Genomic DNA, 13,849 nt, shown 5'->3' with positions numbered 1-13,849 from the left:
TGGCATAGGAAGTGTTGGTGGCACAGATGCCTCTAAAGAAGCCAGGGCAGAGCAATATGTTTGGTGTCCCCTTTCCCTCCAAAGACAGGCCTGGTAGCCTGCAGCAGCCCCTATTCTGGAAACTGCCCCCTGAGGAAGTATAATCCCTTATGCCCTGGTTTCATATGGCAGTAGCTAGCTGCACAAGGCTACCCCCAGCGAGCTCCCAAGTGATGACTGTCAGTGTATATGCATATTTCTATTTCTGCAAAAAGTAACCTTTCTCTCAAGTTTTACCCCTTTATCTGCATGACCCCGGTGGACCCTTCTTGGGCTCATCACTGCCAGGGAACGTGCTCAGAGTCCAAGTCTCGCTAGGAAGGGTGCTCATTACCACAATGTCCTTCTATTAATGCTGTCATTCTCTGGGCCGGTTGTGTGTCCTGCCTTGTGTGTCCCCATTAGCAGATGTGCGTGTGTGCAAGCATAGCTGATTCACCTGGCTTGCCAGCCACGGGGCCAGCCCATCTGCATTGTCTGTGTCAGCATCCTTAATTGACCCATAACAACTGCTGTAAATTAGCAAATTATATTCTTCTAAGTACAGAAGAAGGCTGATTCATGCATGTGTGTGATTGTTCCTTGTCCTCCACCCACTCCCCAAAGAGGTCAAGACAGGCTGCCTCTGAGAGCCAGGACCCAGCAGGGGGGGCCACTTCCCAGCTTTCTCCAGAACAGCCGGTCACTGCACAGGAGTCTGATACTATTTTGCTCAGCCACCGATATGGACAGTGACCTCAGAAGATAGAGAGGGGACAGAGTGTTGTTTAATGACCAGACCAGGAAGCCTGGCTGGACATGCAGGGCTGGCACAGGTCAGAGCTGTCTTTTCCATGGACTTGAAGTCTAGTTTTTGAAAGAGCACATAGGCTTACATGGGAAGATCTTTTGCCCACTGAACCATCTCACCAGGCCCTTCTTAGAACACTTAAAACTGGGCACTACAAAATGCCAGAAAATTTGACCTAGACAGTCCTGACATCCCATCCCACCCCACCGCACCCCTGCCCCCACTCAGTTGTCCAGGGCTTTTGTCCCTGTGTGCATGGCCCTCCATGATTCCTGGGAAGGAAATGTTATAGCTCTTTCCAGAGTAGTGGCGACCTCAACGACAGATTACATTTAGAGCAATGTTTCAGTTTTGTTGCTGTGGCTCAGAGTAATGCCCTCGTTACTAGCTAATGGGTGTGACTTTAGCATTTTGCAGGTTACTGGGATGGAACTATGGAAAGCAGATGCTAATCTTGCCTCCCAGCCTCTGGGCAGATGTGCGTGTGTACATACAGTGAGCATAGTGTGTCATGTGGGTGGGTGAGGGCATTTGTGCACTGCCAGCTCTTTCCGTGTTTGCACACCCCTTAAAGGGGGGCAGTAGAAGGAAATGGGCGGCCCCTGAACTGCGGGGTTCACCTGTGTGCCTTGTGCTTGACTGCTCCAAGAAGTAAGGTGAATCGCCTCCCTCTGACAGTTTCTGGAGACCAGGTGACATCAGGGCTTTGTGTCCATCAGCAAGCCTAACAGCTGTAGATCCCATACAGTCTGCAGGGTTTAGAGAACCAAGCAGGGCCTCCCTTCCGGAGCTGCGCTGTTTCTGTGGTGTTCATGGGCCTGTACTTAGCTGTCCAGTTTTCCTGGTGGGACCTTGTGACGGGAGCCTGTGGTGAAGGTTGCCTGGGTTTGAGTCTCTCAGGAGAGCAAAGTTTCTCTGAGACAGTGTCAGGTTTTAGCCATGCGTATCAGGGTTTCTGGGCCGTATTTCTGACAGCAAGAAACTGTGAGCATGACATAAGAGCCCCAGGAACAGGCAGCTGGAGCGTGCAGTGAGGGATGTTTGATTATAGAGGGCCCTTCCCTTCCTGGGCGGTAGGCACTCCCTCCCCTCACCACCTCCTCATTCGTCTTGGAAGCCCTGACTGCAGGACTGCAAACTTCCAACACAGCCTGGGCTGTGCATGAGTGTTCTTTGGTTGTTTCGACCAATGATGGAGGTGGGTCTTGTATCTTATCTGTTGATTTCATTGGTTAATAATAAAGAAACTGCCTCGGCCCTCATAGGACAGAAAATTAGGTAGGTGGAGTAAACAGAAGAGAATGCTGGGAAAAAGAAGCTGAGTGAGAGAGTCGCCATGATTCTCCCGCTCCAGACAGACGCAGGTTAAGATCCTCCCTGATAAGCCAGCTCGTGGGCTACACAGAATATTAGAAATGGGTTAGAACAATATGTAAGAGCTAGCCAATAAGAAGCTGGAACTAGCCGGGCCAGGCAGTGTTTGAAAGAATACAGTTTCCGTGTAATTATTTCGGGGCATAAGCTAGCCATGCTGGCGGCCGGGTGCCGGGGACGCAGCCCCTCCGCTCCTAATTCAACAGACCAATGATATGAATCTAAGTAATTTCAGGCAACACACTTACATAGTGCACACTGAACAGGTGGGAGAGATGTAAAGTGAGAAGGCTCCTCTTGTCTCTGTGCCTGCGTCACCTGCTACAGACACTGGTGCTAGTTCCGGGACCTGCTTTGTCCCTGTTGCCCTCTCCCCATGTCCTCTTCTGATGTCTAGGAGGTCATTGCGTGTCAGCCCATGTAGTGCTGACTTACACTTCTTACTGCTGCATGCTATAGTTCCATGGTAGGGAGGATCATGATGTCAGCGGGACACTGGATTAGCATCGTCATCGTTTCTCATACTTTGCATTGCAGACAGCATTTCAGTAAGTATTCTGATATGTGTTCTGTGTCTAAGGCCAACTCCAAAGAGTGGATCTGATAGGTCAAATGGTGTACACTCTTTAATTTGGATAAATGTAGTCCTCCCACAGAGCAGTACCAATTTCTATTCCAATCAACAGCATGTGACTGTATTTTCTTATCTCCTTGCCAATACCATGCGTTTTCAAAACCCCGAATCTTTGCCAGTTGGATGCATGAAAGGCGGTGTTTTCATTGGCTGCTTATGGCTTTTGCCCACTTATCTTCTTAGATATCAAGCATCTCCTTTTCACTCATAAACCACTTATTCTGTGTTGAGGAAATTCACTTGTGTCCCGTGTGTGTGTGTGTGTGTGTGTGTGTGTGTGTGTGTATGTGTGCGCAATGATGCACATGTGTGCATGCACATAGAAACTAGAGGACAGCCATGGCCATCATTCCACATATAGTGTCTACCTTTATGTTTATTTGTTTGTTTGTTTGGAGGCAGGGTCCCTCACAAGCCTGAGTTAGGCTAACTGGCCAAGAAATTCCAGAAACCCCCCTTTCTCTGCCGCCCAGTGATGCTACCAGCATGCAATCATGTTTGGCTTTTTCATGTGAGTTCTGAGGATTAAACTCTGGTACTCAGGCTTACAAGACAAACACTTGGCCATTTGAGCCATCTCCCCAGTCCTTCTGTTTTCTTTGCATTTGCCCCCACCCCCGGGGATTACACTTAATCATCTTTGCTTGCAGCCTGTGAGCTCCCCATGATACTTAGAAAGCAGCTTCCTAGCTTTTGCTTTTTTCCTGAAAGTGCCAAGAATCTTATGACATCATTAGTACCCAGTCTCCCACAGAGAAGGGACCTTGCAGCAGAGGAGCCCCACTAGAGAGCTGTGAGCATGGGCAGAAGCCAGAAGAGCCAGAGTACAGTGGTGACACCGCAGGGTGGCCCCTCAGCATGGACCCGCTAGAGCTGAGTGAGCCCTTCTCTCCCAAACTCAGCAGGCCTCACTGTCCATGGAGAGTCAGACAGCTCCAGAAATTCAGAGCCCAGCCAGACCCCTTCCAAGCCAGGCAGCTTCTGGGTACCCACAGTGGGATGGCAGCTAAAAATGCCTCTGCGGTAGGTGGTTAATTTCTGCTTGTTACTCACTAATAATTATAGCTTTTACTTTGGCACCTCTCACAGCCGAAACCAGCAGCTATTCTTAGATGTGCAAGATCAGATTTTCTGATTTCTGCTGGGGATTTGAAGCTGCGATACTGTCATAATTTCCTTAGCCTGACCCCTTCCCCTCCTCAGCTTCTCTCAGCCACCATGAGGAAATGACGATGTCCTAGACACGTGGTAAATGGGGCATTACACAAAGGTGTCTTGGACACAGAGCTCTGAGGATCAGCCCTGCCACATCAGCCTCTTCTCCATCTGTGGGGATTTGGGTTAATAGTCTTTACCTTCCGTATAACTGGCACTTAAGAAGCACAAAGTATAACTCGGATACTGTGCCAGGAGCCCTGTGTTGTGACTTGTCTCGTCCCAGTCATAACTGAGGCAGAGTTGCTAGGTCACTCATCTCAGGTTGCAAGGCTCACATGTTGGGAACCAAGTGTGCAGCCCACAGCCCTGCTCAGACCTTCAGTGGTCCCATGCAATGCTGTCTGTGTCTGGTCGTGTGCCAGGCTCTGCAGTGCAGTGGCCATGGAGACAGACACTCAGTCCCTGCCTAGGAAGGGCCTGCGATGCAGAGCAGCAGCTACAGAAGCCGGCGGCTTCCATGTGCCAAGTGCCGAGAACAAACAGTGTAGCTCCTGTGACCCCTGGGAACAAGAGGTCTTGCCGAAGCCAGAAGCAGGAAGCAATAGAGTACATTCGAGCAGACCAGAAGTTTGGTTAGCACTGGTCAGGAACAATGAAGAGAGGTGCAGCACCACCCTGCATGGCACAGCCCGAGAGTGCTGCCACAGCACGGGCTCGGAGAGACACTTCGAGAGCCAAAGGCTTTGGCATGAAACTTAAAGAAAATGCAGTTATGGGACCCACAGGGAGGCAGCGAGGCCTGTGGCCAGGGTCGGGTCATGCACCTTAGGCTGTTCCCAGTAGCCACATTAGATCTTCGAACTCCAGCCTGGGAGCCCTGAAGAGCTCGAAGATCTGAATGGGGTTCTAAAAGCTCCCTCCAAGTAAGTGTGGAGTGAACAGAAGACAGCAAGGGTGGGAGCCAAGGATGGAAGCTCAGAGTATAGGATTGGTATTTATCTCATGGCTGAAACAAAATTACTGACAAAAGCAAATTCAGGTCTGTCACAATCAACCTGCTGATTTAGTGAGACCCTAAAACAAAAGGAAGGGAAGGACTGGGCCTGTTGCTCCATGAGAGCGTGTTTACATGTTTGATCCCTGCACACATGATTCTGACTCCTGCCTCTTGCTCATGGGAGGACACAGGCAAATTATTTCTCATCCCATTGAGCAGATGAAGAAGTTGGAACAGTCACACTAGATCACACAGGAACATGCTCAACATGCAGCAAACACTAATCACTAGTGCAGTCCAAGTGTGTGTACATCTGTGTGTGCGGGAGGGCTGTGCCTGTGTGTGCTATGTATGTGTATGTGTGTGCTGGTGGGTGGAGACCAGAGGAGGCTTCTGGGTGTCTTTCCTGTAGCTGTCTACCCTGCTTTCTTGATACAGCCTCACCGAACCTAAAATCCACATTTTCTGTTAGGCTGGCAAGCTAGCAAGTCCCAGCGGCCTTCTTATATCTAATCTGCCCCACAGCTGGGGCTTGGACGTGCACAGCCATACCTGGCTTTTTACATGGGCCCTGAGGATCTGAACTGGGGTCATGCTTATGCAGTAAGTTGACCCACTGAGTCAGTTCCCAAGGCCAGGAAGAACTCTTCTGAAGGAGGCTGTGCGGTACAATAAAGACAAATTATCCAGTGGACCTGCAGGGAGGGGGTGCTGGCAGCCCAGACAAGATCGGCGTTAGTGGAGTGTTGGACTGCAGATTATTGCCAGGGTGCAGATGGGATGGTGGGAAGAGAGGCAGAGAGACTGCAGCTGCCTTGTGATAAGAATCCCTACAGTCAGCACAGGGGAGCTGGAGAGGCATGTGGGATGAGAAGACCGGGGTGTACAAAATGGCGGGCACAGATGCTAATGACAATTCGGATAACCCAATAAAGACCTTCAGCATCCCAAAGATGGGAGTTGTGTGGAGGTACAAATTTCTTAGACAGTGAGAGAGTTGGGTGGGAGGCTCAGACCCAGCCCAGGGTTCAGAGTGGGTGTGACAAGAACATAACTTTGTCGGTGTGGTGGCAGGAAGAGGCTCTACCTTGCAGCCTTCTGGCTCCTCACACTGATGAGTCAAGGTTTCCAAAGGAATGACTCCACTTGGGAAAGCTCCTGAGTCAGAGGAGCTGGGTCGTGGCCTGAAAGGGTGAAGCGTCTCACGATGCAGTGAAGAGTGTGCCTCTCTCTCACACTGAACCCTGGGAAAGGAATCACTCTTGGCAGACTGGCACAGCAGGCAGAGGCTCAGAGACAAATGGAAGCTGTGTGGCTAAGGACCGGCAAAGACAGTGACTAGGCTATCCATGAGGGCAGGGCCTGGGCTACGCTCAGCTTGGGGACTGCAGATCCATCATTGGGGTCTGTCTCGGAAATATTCAGGGTGAGGCAATACTACAACAAAATTTCTACCTCCACTCCCTGCCGGCCCCTTCCTAGACAGAGCAAAACACTGGCGAAATGAGGTCTGAGCATGATGGGGACTCCTGGGCCCTGATGGCTTGGAAGGGTAACAGGAAACCCACTTGAATTCTGAATGAAAGAGAAAGTTCCAGAGAACACACAGGCATGCTCTCAGCACCTATGCTGCCAGGCTAGCACATCCCTGCCCTCTGTGGTGTCCTTCTCCAGGGAGTTTGGGATAAAATAAAGTTTGGAGGGATCATAGATTCTATAGCCAACTCTGTCTGCCTATTGACTTGTCCCAAGTGACAGGGAATAGCCAGTGCTATACTCTCAAGGCTGCCTGCCACTCACAGGTGACTTGAAAGATAGATATCCTGCCAGCTCCTAATCCAAGTTCGGCTCTCATAGATGTCTCTAATAGACTTCTTCTTTGAGTTTCATAAACAATACCCCTTCCACATGTACCAAGCCCCCAGAAGGCCCTTTGTCGTGCTTTTAGCCTCAGAAGAGCAAGCTCTGTGGGGCAGAGCCACTTCTCTGCGTGGGGCTGTATGCCTCTGGTCCACTTGTCCTTGCGTTCATCTCTGCCCTTTCTCTGTGATGAGCAGAGCCAAGGGCAGCTTCTGCCTTATGCTGAAGGGCCCTGGGACGACTGTCCTTAGAGGTTGCGGCAGAGCCCAGGAGGACCTCACTGCTATCGGTTACGTAGTGGCATATGTGTGCCCTTCAAGGACCAAAGCGCAAGTGACCTGGGCATAAAAGACTATTGGCCTGTAGCCATGTCCAGTGGGGTAGAGGACAGCTGGTTCTGGGCCCTGCCAGACTCCTGGAATGTGAAAGTCCCCAAGCAGAATACCAGCTGCCACAGGGTCTCTGAGGGCAGTGATTTGGGACAGCATCTGTTGTCTGCTCTTCGCCCACAGCTGAAGTCTACATTGGCATTGGAAAGCCTGCTGAAGCCACAGCCTGTACCCAAGAAGCTGCCAACCTCTTCCCGATGTCCCACAATGTGCTATACATGCGGGGCCAGGTTGCGGAGCTTCGAGGAAACTTCGATGAGGCCCGACGGTGGTATGAAGAAGCCTTATCCATCAGCCCCACCCATGTGAAGAGCATGCAGAGACTGGTGAGTCTGAGCCCAAAGCCAGGACTTCCATTTCCTGGATTGGGGCTCAATCCCCATGTGCATCAGAATACAGTTAGCCTGTTGAACCATCACATGGCACAAAGCAGTCAGTTCCTGTGTCACCTTTGGAGACGATGGTACCCAGCCTCAACTGTCCTACTAAGGTCGTACTAGGTGCAGTGGGGCAATCAGGTCAGCAATGCAGATCACCCCGTGGCTCATCTCAGTGTTGGTCACCATCATTGCCATCTGGGCCTCTGCACTGCTGGCAGCAGCTGCCTTAAGGGAGTGTCCATACTAGAGATTTCAGAGGCCTCTTACTCTGAGGGAGCTGGAGGATCCAGCTTATCTCCAGGACACTGGCCAGTGGGGAGCAGCCCATTTTATAGAGGGGAGATGTTTGGCCAGGTGCCACCTTGTGTATACCTGTGGCAATTTCAGAAATCCATATGCCCTTCCTCTGGTTACCCAAGACAGAAGAGGAACACATTGCCCTGCTACCCTCCACCCCTGGGGATAGGCCATCTTTGAGAGGCCTTAGAGTAGGCCCCTTGCCATCTTGGTATCATTCCACAAGGTTGTGGCCATCAGGGATGTGTATGGGATGTCCTCTCCAACCAAACATCCCATCTGTGTCTCCTTTCTGTGGGATTCTGACTGAACACAAGGCTCTGTGCGGTGTTCTAAGCTGGTGGAAAGCCACGGGGCCTCCTCTGGACCAGTATGCCAAGCTCAAGTTCTGAGATCATTTGGTTCTTAGCAGAGGGCATCTCTCATTTAATAGTCCACAGGAAAGAGGACTGCCTTGCAGGAAAGGTGAGGTTGGTGTCTTTCACATCTGTGGCTCTGGGGAGCTCATGGCTATCATCAGACAGCATATGTGAGGGGGGGCATGGGGCACAGAATCCCGGGACACAGATCCAGTCCTAGTGGTGCCTCTCACTCTCTTTAAGCCCAAGTAGGGTCCGGAAGCTCTCTGTGCCTCCATGTCCTTTTTGCAAGAAGTTGTGTTAGACTGGCTATGTGTCCAGAGCTGAGAGGGTGTAGTTTTGCAGCTAATCAGTAAAATGTGCTCCGAAGGATACCATGGCCGCCACTGTGGTCTCTCCGTTGTTTACCAGTGCTGAGCAGTGTAGAGGACTGAGCTAGAACTGCTGGCTTTGTTAGGACAATGTTGACGAATTGAAAATGCTTTTTATGAGGGAACTTGCGCCTGAGGGTAGTTCTGAACCTGAACCTGGATTTGTTGTTCAGTCTCCAAAAACCTTGGCATTTCTGTGCTTTGGGGCTGCTGTTTACCTTGGTGGCTTGTGCGAGAACTAAACAAAGCGACTCAGTAGCTCAGCAGAGTTCCTGGTGCCTAGTAGGTGTTCATTAAAGAGGAAACAAGAGGCAGTCATTTTCGGTTTCAAAAATAAATCCAGCCTGGTAATATTACAGTCACTCACTTTTTTTCCAGATTCTTTTTATGAGCAATCTGTAACTCAATGCAGCTTTATAAATAATTTCACATATTATCCAAACGTTAGTCTGTTTGATTAAAGATATTACCTGGCTTTTATTTTTTGTCTCACTGTTAAAACAGGGGTGTATTACGAGCTTCCAGCTTTGGTTAAGATGTTGCAGAAGAATTAAACACAAAGTGCCCAGTCCTTATTGAAAAAAGAAGTAGCGTGTTTCTTTCTACCTCAGGGCCTATGAATTATTCAGAGACGTGTTTCTTGTTCATCCCCAAGGGGAACACTTGAGACAAAAGATCAATAGGAAAGTCACCCCAGGAGAGGTTTCTGTTTTCCCCTTAGAGCTTTTCAAGCCCCCAGCTCCTGACAAGTGTTTTCCTTTCCGAAGGGCCAGCCAGGTGTCCCTCAAGTGAGACAGGCCTCTGAGCCTCACCAGGCCTGGAGATACTACCCACCTGGGTGGTCAGGGCCCTTTTCTGTGTATCCTGGTGTCTTCGGAAACCACCCAGACTGAAGGCAGGCTGAGAGCAGAGGTTAGCAGACTTGGGGCAGTTCTGCTCCTCCTGCTCTGCAGCTTTGCAGAGTGCCTGTGCTCAGGGACTCCTTCCTGGTGATCTCATACACAGTGCTCCTCACCTGGGCTCCTCCAGCTCCCTGTCACAGCTGAGGGCAGGTCTCCCTTCTGGTGTGCTAGGTCCTCTAGTGCCTGCCGAGAGTCCCTGGAATCCACAGGCTCTGCATACCTGAAACATCAAGACCTGGCCCAGCTACTTAAAGCAGAGCCACTTTTCCGTGTCTCAGAGATCAAGACGGTGCTCAGAGGTTATTGCAAGGCCAGGGCTAAGGTTCCAGACAGGCCTGGGCTAGAGCCCCAGTGCTGTTATTCATTACTAGTGGGACTTTGAGGCAGATACTCCACTCCTTGTACCTCAGTAGTTTCTTCATCTACATAACTAGGGAGAAAATTAGCACGAGTTGCTCTTAAAGACTAGGCCCAGGGTCAGGCGGTGGTGGCGCACTCCTTTAATCCCAGCTCTCGGGAGGCAGAGGCAGGCGGATCTCTGTGAGTTCAAGGCCAGCCTGGTCTACAAGAGCTAGTTCCAGGACAGGCTCCAAAGATACAGAGAAACCCTGTCTCAAAAAACAAACCAACAAACAAATTTTAAAAAGAAAAACTAAGCACACAAGAGAGCCAAACCCTCGAGTTGGCTCACGGAGGTCTGCTGCCTCACAGGAACCAGGCTCGTCATCTCTGAGCCCCTTAACTCCTTGACAGCAGAGAGCAGAAGTCTGGGGAGAAGATGGGGATCCAAGTTCATGGGGCAGCAAGAGGCAGAAACAGTGATGAGCACTGCGTTTCCTGGGGCCCAGAAGAGAGTGAGAGCAGCCGTGAGGCCGGGCCACACCACACTGCCACATCAGGGCCCAGGAGGGCTAGGAGTAACGGGTGGAAACCATCATAAGACCAACTGAGAAGGCCTCAGGATAAGGAACCATGGGAGACAGACCGTGAGCACAGAGAAAACCCAAGGACAGGAAGTTTGTCCGTGCCAGCCCCAGTGCTCAGAAAGAAGAGCCAAGCAGCTGGAGGGGTGGTCTCCAGGAGTTGTCCTGAAGACAGGAACCCATGTTGTCTGGCACAGGTGGAAACTGGCAGCTGATAGAGGCCGCAGAGACCTGCAGGGCACAGACAGGAGCCTGAGCTTGCACTGGGAAGAGTGCCTCCCTAACTTTGAGGGCTGAGTGGCACATGGCCCCATGATGCAGAATGCAAGCGTGTTTGCATTGTTAGTAAAGACAAACCACATCGTATTGATGAAAGTAAGTGGAAAGTCAGGCAAGAGAAATGCAAAGTAGACCCAAGGGAAATGGATAATCTCCCTCACCTCTGGTTTCACTGCACATATGGTGAAAAGGAAGAGAAAAAAACAAAGGTGTTGTCTGGTAGTAATTAGCCCAGACCAGGAGGTAGGGGCTGAGTGTGGGCAGATATTAAGCAAACAATAAGTTCAAGAGACAAGGAATTGCAAAGCTGTAGAGGAATTCTCAGAGGGATCTGACTTTTCCCAGAAAACCTAAAGGAATATTTCAGTGTTAGTCTGCATAAATGTATAAATTTGCGTTTGTTTGCTGCCTGTGTTAAAAGCCCTTTAGCTCCCGGTACCTGCAGTGCATTAGTGACACATGGGCCAGCTTTTCCCAAAGCAGCCACTCTGGGTTTCGAGTGGAGGGAGAAGAGAAGGTGCACAGTGGTGGCCCTTGGTGGCCTCAGAGAGAAGACTGTCTGCCTGGGCAGGACATTGCAGTCCAAGGACAGGCATAGACACCCAGTGCATCCAAGGACACAATTACCAGGACAGGAACAGACTCTACAAATAGGGACATCTGGCTGCCCTCTGATCACGTCAGTCTGGGCCTTTGAGGGCAACGTGTAAGATGGAAAGGTAAGGAAGGACCAGGGCTTTCTGAAGCAAAGGTGGAAGGCAGCCAGGGGGCTGTGAGGAGGGAAGTCATTAAGACCAGAAGGGAAGGTGTTGCTGGGCAACAAGCGTGACTGTGAGTGTCAACAGGAGGCTTGGGTCTGCCTCTGCTGAGCCTGACAGGTTGAGAAAAAGGTATAAAACAGGAGCAGTGGGGCTCATCTGAGGTCTGGGGGAGGAGACAGCATGGGGGTGGGGAGGGGGTGGGGAGGATCAGGAACTGGAGGAGGCAGAGCACAGAGGATGACAGCAGGGCCCGGCAGGGGTGACGCTGACAGAGGAAATGTGGAGTCTGAGAGCCACAGCCTTTCTCATCTCAAATGAGCAGAACAGGGCGCTAGAGTCCTGGACAAATCAACAGCCACCAAAACAAATCGGGGCTCGCGGCTTCCAGGTCCTTTGTCTCTGGAACTCAGTGCCATCCACAGACAGAAAGGTGCTTCTTAAGAGTAGAGTTGGGACTCAAGAAAAGAAGGCAGAGCTTCCTGTGGTAGGAGTGAGTCCTAGAAAGTGGGATACTATAGAGCTGCATAGTCTGGGGGCCTATGGAAGAAGCTAGGGTGGGGCGTGGGGAGGTGAGCTGGTCGGTCCACTCGGTCCCCAGTGAGATGTCCAGTACCTCTCAGTCTCAGCTCCGTCCTCAATACAGTGTCCAGGCAGGGGCATTCATTTAGGTTGTATAAAAAGGAAGAAAAGCAAAAAACAGGTCAGGGACCCAAGTTCCCTCTGGCCAAGGTAGAAAGAAACAGGCCATTTCCAGCTTCTCCAAGACCTAGAACTATCCACTTTCAGGGTCCCTACCCTAAGACTGCCTGATCAGTTTCTCCCTCCGTTCTCATCAACACTGCCCCCACCATTCACCTCTGACAGAGACAGAAAACAAGGAGGATCATCCACCCACCAAAGGAGTGAGCAGCCCTCGGAGATGAGACTCGGGCAGAGCTAGGCAGTCAGAGTCGATGCTGAGATGAGACCATTAAACTGAAAGAGATCCACCCGTAAATGTGGAAGCTCCAAGACGTGGCCAGAGACTAGAAAGAGACAGGATGCCATTGTCATCCAAAGAGGAAAATGAGATTAGGAAAACTGCTAGACTTCCAAGGTCCGCAGAGGAAGAAGCAGTGATAACAGTCTGAGACCACCGCTTCGTGAGCCCGGCTACCTGCAGCTGCTGGCAGGTCACTGACACTTCAGGGCTCTGCCAGAGGCGTGGGTGATAACTAGCTTCTGTCTGGAGCGTGGCACACCATGTTGTCTTCTATGGACAGGCTGTGAGACAAAGAACCCCCTTAGTTGGATTAGGGTGCCTTCAGGCTAAAGGGCTTGTACACAGGCTGTCTCTGAGGAAACCCTGGCTCTCCTGTTCTCTAAAACATAGGCTCCGGACTGGCAACAAGTGCATAAACTCTAGAGGGAGCGTATTAGGGCCAGAAAGAGGCAGGAGCTGGCTAAGGTGCTGGGAATACTTCGTGCTGTCCTGTGTGGATGGCAGGCTGTACAACACAGTGTTTGCTGGGACGTGCAGTCTGCATTATACCTGCATCTTCAGCTCTTTGGGCAGTGTTTAAGGTGTCTGTCAAAACAAAGCTGTCCGCATACACTGTGCACAGAGATAATGACATCTCTCCTCAAGTTTCGAACGGAGGCCTGATGTCAGAGCTCTCTTAAACTGACTTCAAACTTTCAGGCCTATTTACTGTATGAAGACACTTTCTCCATTAGGGTGTGGTAGCTGGGGGCCTGGGAAAAAGGGCTGAGGGGAAGGTAAGAGGAAGCTTCTCTTGGCGAGGAAGCTGACGTGGACATCCTGAAACTTGGTTTTGCTCCCTCCATCTTTGAAGGTGTCTGTCGCCTGAGCTAGAGGAAGTTGCTGTGTCTTAAGGTTTATTAGTCAAAATTCTGTCCCCCAACATGTCCCTGGTGGGCAGAGAGAAGGGTTAGAGAGGCTAGGACTGTAGGGCCTGGCAGCCTGCGCTCCCGCCTTGGTCTCACTGGTCCATCAGCCCAGGATTACCCTCTGACCCTCCATTTCTCCGGGGGATGCGTCTGCTCCTCCCATTGGTCTGGCTCCGACCTGGCACAGATGTGCTGCTGGAGGAGAGCCCGAGGGTCCTCCAGAAGCCAGTCTCTCCCCTCCTCCTCCAGAAGCCAGTCTCTCCCCTCCTCCTCCAGAAGCCAGTCTCTCCCTTCCTCCTCCAGAAGCCAGTCTCTCCCCTCCTCCAGAAGCCATTCTCTCCTCCAGAAGCCAGTCTCTCCCCTCCTCCAGAAGCCATTCTCTCCTCCAGAAGCCAGTCTCTCCCCTCCTCCAGAAGCCAGTATCTCCTCCAGAAGCCAGTCTCTCC

At 51.2% G+C, this 13,849-nt stretch overlaps 1 protein-coding gene across 4 annotated transcripts in view; it reads left to right on the top strand.

The window, feature by feature from the left end:
- Ttc7b (tetratricopeptide repeat domain 7B) overlaps positions 1-13,849 on the top strand; it is a 213,169-nt gene that overhangs the window by 178,012 nt on the left and 21,308 nt on the right. For all 4 annotated transcript variants that reach the window (XM_050151530.1, XM_050151527.1, XM_050151528.1 and 1 more), the window contains one exon: positions 7,365-7,567. In XM_050151530.1, coding sequence (XP_050007487.1) covers positions 7,365-7,567 — 203 coding nt within the window. The remainder of the gene's footprint in view (positions 1-7,364; positions 7,568-13,849) is intronic.

The sequence above is a fragment of the Alexandromys fortis genome, unplaced genomic scaffold, assembly GCF_014885135.2.
Source record: "Alexandromys fortis isolate MF-2015 unplaced genomic scaffold, M_Fortis_MF-2015_v1.1 scaffold_63, whole genome shotgun sequence".
Lineage (NCBI taxonomy): Eukaryota > Metazoa > Chordata > Mammalia > Rodentia > Cricetidae > Alexandromys > Alexandromys fortis.
Note: the sequence above shows the minus strand (reverse complement) of the source record. Positions and strands in the feature narration are given on the sequence as shown.